This window comes from Leptomonas pyrrhocoris, assembly GCF_001293395.1.
Source record: "Leptomonas pyrrhocoris isolate H10 chromosome Unknown, whole genome shotgun sequence".
Lineage (NCBI taxonomy): Eukaryota > Euglenozoa > Kinetoplastea > Trypanosomatida > Trypanosomatidae > Leptomonas > Leptomonas pyrrhocoris.
The window spans coordinates 441,950-447,116 of record NW_015438361.1 but is presented as its reverse complement, the minus strand read 5'-3'; the positions used below and the strand labels follow the sequence as shown (position 1 = coordinate 447,116).

The following is a 5,167-nucleotide window of genomic DNA, read 5'->3' as shown; positions in this document are numbered from 1 at the left end:
CCCACGTGACGCAAAACAGAGAAGCTAGAACGCCGCCAGTGGAGGAATAGGAAACGACGCACCAAGTGCTCTCAACGCTTCGCAGGTGAGGCACCGAAACGTGTCTCATGTACCAAGAAGGGGTAAAACAGTATAGTGTACCAAGGATGAAGAGAAAGAAAAACTATGCAGTCAGTACATCCGCGATCCGCCACGTTCCACGCTTTTGCTCCAACTCACGGGGGCTACTAGAGCTTTTCCGTACCGCGCACCAACGCGTCGCTCGGCGTTTGCGCCCTTCACCTCTTTTGTTATGAAGTGGCGCCGCCGTGCTGCTTTTCTTCTGTTCTTTTTTCCATGTCGAATTCCGCACCGCTGCGGCGCCTCAGCACGGGAGAAGAAGCACAAACATGTTGACCAACCCGAGGGCCCAGCCAACGACGATCAGAATGAAGCCGGTGCCCAGATGCATGCCGTTCACGTAGGTGCCGTCCGTGCCGTGGAAGCTTTTCAGCTTCACGCAGACGTCCTGGCCAGGGAAGGTCGTGGTGTCAGACCCCATATTGCGCAGGTAGCAGTCCAGCATGCAGCCCCAGCACACCGTTACGAAGACCATCGCAGCAAAGTTCAGCAGGATGCACACGTACGAGATGCACGGGTAGCAGCACGACATCAGAAAGCTGAGAAGGAAGGAGACGGCAAAGATGATAACCGCAATGATGGCGCAGACCCGGGCCGCCTTGAAGCGGCCTTCACGCCCGCTGCAGTTGGACCACACCGCCTCTGGCTTGTAGGCGTAGTTCAACCGCAGACAGCTGTCTTTGATGCCCCACATACTGATGCAGTAGGAGTCCTTCAAGTTCAGGGCCTTCTCCTCAGATGGCTGCATCATCCCCAGCGGGATGCCGAAGGAGATGAGGAGAATCGCGGCAAACTGAACGATGCCGAAAATGATACGGCCAATGTACCCCATTTTTCTTTTGTTGTTAAATATCGAATGGAGAAAGCACCGTGGCAGCTACACCAAGAAACGAAGGGGGAAAAGACACGAAACGAAGGAATCGGTGAGAAAACGAAAAGAAGTACAAGACACAATTCGAAATTTACGCGAATTAATGTGCGTTGATGAGTATTTCGTCAACAGTGCGGTCTTAAACAACAACACAAAGTTGTGCAATCGAGCGCGCTCCGAAGAGAAAAGAAGAGAAACAAGAGGAATATAGGACCTAAGCTAAAAACTGTAAATATAGAACGGAAAAGAAAAAAACACAGAACAAGAATATACAGTAACGAAGAGCTTGCAAAAGTAATATTATGCACTGCAGCCGAAGCGGAGAAAGGCACGGGTTAATGGGCGGGGGAGGTGAGCGGCGACGCTGCGTCACAACACGACAAACAGGGGAGAACAGGACTACGAAAACGTGCAAAAGACAAAGCAGTCCGAATTATCAAAAGCAGAAGAAAGAATAATAAGGAAAGACGAAATATGAAGGAGTAGAAAACAAAGAGGGGAAAATATGAGAAATGCATTGAAGGCAAGCCGTAATAGCAGGAAATTACATGTGGTTGTTCTCTTGTCTATTATGTGATCCCCTACGCGAAGTGCAGCGCGCGTTTATTCACAAAACCGTTTTCTTTCATCACCTGTTGACGAAGACGGAGGGAAATTGAACTTGGCGCGGTCGTTGACGGCACTCGCAGATCAGCTGGAGGCCAGCTCTTCATGCATACATCGTAGGGGAAGAAGGTGGAAACGGCCCTGGAGAGCAGCGCTGCGAATAGACTGTCCACTGCTCCTCGCCGCTGGGGTCATGAAGAGCTACAGTTCCTTTCCAACGCGAGACGGCTTTAAAAACGTTCTGCTATACTTCCCTTTGGCGACCGTGTTTTTCCGTTCGTTTGTTTATTTTACCCAAGTTCATGAACTTCAACGCATTTATATTAAGACGTGAAAGTTGCGGATAACAGAGGAAAGCACTTTTTTAAGGTGGAACATATATAAATAGATAGTAATATATATTTTGCCGGATAGCGCACTCCAATGCTTGCAAAAAAAAAATTTACGTGAATATATTTTAAAATGCGTTCGGAGGAGATTAAGAGAAAAAAAAAGAAAAAGGAGAAGGAGATGCAGACAGTTTTCTTCTTCCACCACGAACACTTGAAAAGGACAAACGAGGAAGATCAGAATGAAGTCATTATTGCTCGCAGTCGCATCACTCTACGGAGTGCGGATAGCAATCTGGAGTATTCACTTCTCTTGGTACGCAAAAATAAAAACGATGCCTTTAGGCCTTTACCCACGTGCAACCTCCGTTTTCGTCGTACGTTTCCGGTTCTTCGCGACTCTAATTCCAAGACAGCCTTTACCTCTGCTTCCTCCCCATTGGTCAGCTTCAAGTTGTGCGAGTCAGGTGTGTGGAGTTCAAACAAACCGCCGGGCCGAGAATAAACGGCAACGCACCGCAGCACAAAAGAAAAAAGGAAAAAAGGTAGAAACTTTTCTTTTGAAAGGCATACGTATATATATTCTTTTTTCCTACAGGTCAACTGATGCATCCTTTCAGCACTGACGCATCGAGAGAGGGGGGGGGGAGAAAGACCGAAGAGAAAAGGAAAAGAGGGGGAAAAGCTGGCGTTGACATCTTCACTCGTTGCGGTTTCCTTTTTCGATCCTTTTGGAACCCGAAAAAGAGAACCAACAAGACAACGCAACGGTCAAAACGGAAGCGACGTGCGACGCCTCTCCCTCTCTTTTCAGATCCTCCACAGCAGATAATACACACACCGTGGACGGAAGGTATGTGTGTTGAGCAATGCGCGCAGAAAAGCCGAGCACATGCTTTTCTGTCCTGCTCGTGCGTCTTGCTTGCCAGCTCCGGTGTCACCCGCGAGTCCCAAGAGTGAAAGAGACGGGGGAGGAAGAAGTTGGGTTCACACGCGACCTTAGATGTCTTTGCAGAGCGCCAGAACAGTTTTCTCTGCGCACCGCCTTGTCGTCCCACGGGTTCAGGTCATGAAAGGAGTGATCCTCTCAGCAACGAATAGACAATAATAGTAGTAATAATAAATAATAGTAGTAGTACTATGAATAGCAATGAATCTACAAATGAAAAGCATGGACTTGCGTTTCATTAAGGGCGCGAAGTACGGACGCCAGAAAAAAAAAGGGAGGTATATTTCTTTTACTTCACAAAATATGTAAAAAGAGAAGAAGGAAGTTATTCCCCGTAACGAAAAAAAAAAACTGAGAAAGGAAAATCCAAAGAAAAAAAAGGGGGACGAATGCGGAAAGAAAAGCAAAAAGGGAAAAATATGAGAGTTTTAACACACGCGGAGAAGGGGCCGGTGGTGTGACGAAAACGCGCCGAAGCGAATACGAATACTTCTTTTTCTAAGATTGAAAGAGAGTCAGTCAACAGCGAAAAAACGAGGCGCCACACGTTTCCGCAAGTTGCCTCTTTTACGACTTCCTGACTTATTCTACTTCTCGATCTAGTCCGCTGTTTGTGGCTGTGGTGGTCGATGTTTTCTCTTCCACTGCTTCCGGCAGCAAAAGAAAAAAAGGCTGCGATACCCAATCTTCGAGAGAGAGAGAGAGAGGAGGCAGGAGCGGGTGGCAGACCGGAAAGAAGAACACGGGCAGGTCACGGAAATGGCGACTGAACGACAGTTTTTGAACTGCATCTGTTCTCTCTCGTTTCTCACTCCGGAGGCTCCTTCTACCCTTACCTGCTTTCACGTAGGGACGGCGCCATTTTTCTTCACCTACTATTCAGGGTTTTAGCACGGCAGCATCAGGAAGATGATATTGATGAAGCAGAGACCCCAGCCCACGATATGTAGCGCGAAGCCCGCACCGTACTTGAAGTGCGCCACTCCAGCACCCACCTCTCCCTTCACGAAGGCATTTTCGCGCAGTGCGCCGCAGGTAATGTTGCCGATCACCACCTCCCCCGTCGTCAAGGAATCGTGGCGGTTGTAGTACGCGTCAATCATCAGGGCGCTGACCGCGCAGCCCGTACCAGTGGCGAGCAGGTTCAAAATGAAGCACAGCCAGCGCAGGCAGCGGCAGCAGCACAGCATCACAAAGCCAAAGATGCACGCGATAAGAGCGATGGCGAGGGCAGCGATGGCGAGGCCCTCCGAGGCGCGGAAGCGGTCCCGGCGGTGCGTGCAATTGGACCAGAGCTCGTTCGTGAGGGTGCTCCATGTGGCGGAGATGCACTTGTTCTTCCAGCCCCAGATGGTGAGGCAGGGGCTGTTGCTGAACATGTCATCGGTGCCCAGGCGGAACTGATCGATGGGCGTGCCCACCAGAAGAAAGAGGAAGGCGATGAACTGCAGGATGCAGTAGATCACAATGCCGACACGGAAAGGAGCGTTGCACATTGGGCCTACGTGTTGTCTTCTGCGTGTATGGATTAAAAAAAAAAACTTACAATAAAAGGGAAAGGGAAATGATAATGCTACGTGCGGGAGAAATATCAGCGAAGTGAGCCAACGCAGCGAGATGAACTCTTCGAAGTGCACTTCTTCTTCTCACGTGAGGCGAACGTCTGCAAGGAAGACTCAAGAGCGGACAGCGTAAACGTAAACGCGGTAGCGTAACTGCGGTAACGGGAAAAAAAATTAATGCGAGAGAGGAGCAACTACAACACATCGTTGGTGTGGGGGAGAGAGAGAGAGACGGAGAATAAACAACGAAAAAAAAAGTTTGTGGCAGATGCGGTTGGTCAGAGCAAATGTGGTGTAAAGCAGCCGCGTTCAAACACCACAGAGGAGAAGAGAGAAGAAAACAGAAAGAAGGCAGGTGATGAGAGTGAACTGCAGTGCCAATTCTTGTCGCCCGACAGCGCACGTGGATCCATGTCACACACGCAAAAAAGAATCTAATCATGGAAATCCTCACGAGTGAAGCAACGCACACACACCATAAAGCCCGACGCAATGTCTTCGTCATCACCGTTCTCCGAGCAATGACGACAAAGCAGTCGCGGTGCGTTGCTGTACAAGAGCCACTCTCGGCCCTTCGGCACACACACATACAAAAAAAAGGATAATGAGACCTTTTTTTTGCATGTCAACTGTTACGCTCCTTCATCCCTACTTCGCCGCTGTTGTGTGTGTGTCTTTTTCGGGTGCATGCATATATATATATATATATATATATATATATACATCTATT

At 48.9% G+C, this 5,167-nt stretch overlaps 2 protein-coding genes across 2 annotated transcripts; both read right to left on the bottom strand.

The window, feature by feature from the left end:
- Nucleotides 1-364: 364 nt before the first annotated feature.
- Nucleotides 365-1,392, bottom strand: ABB37_03281 (amastin-like protein; the record flags this gene model as incomplete). Its single annotated transcript, XM_015800577.1, has 1 exon — nt 365-1,392. The coding sequence occupies exon 1, from the start codon at nt 950-952 to the stop codon at nt 365-367; it is 588 nt and encodes a 195-aa protein (XP_015660584.1). The 5' UTR covers nt 953-1,392.
- A 2,370-nt stretch (nt 1,393-3,762) lies between these two features.
- On the bottom strand, nt 3,763-4,633 carry ABB37_03280 (amastin-like protein; the record flags this gene model as incomplete). The annotated part of the gene is made up of 1 exon (XM_015800576.1): nt 3,763-4,633. The coding sequence occupies exon 1, from the start codon at nt 4,369-4,371 to the stop codon at nt 3,763-3,765; it is 609 nt and encodes a 202-aa protein (XP_015660583.1). The 5' UTR covers nt 4,372-4,633.
- Between the last annotated feature and the right edge of the window lie 534 nt (nt 4,634-5,167).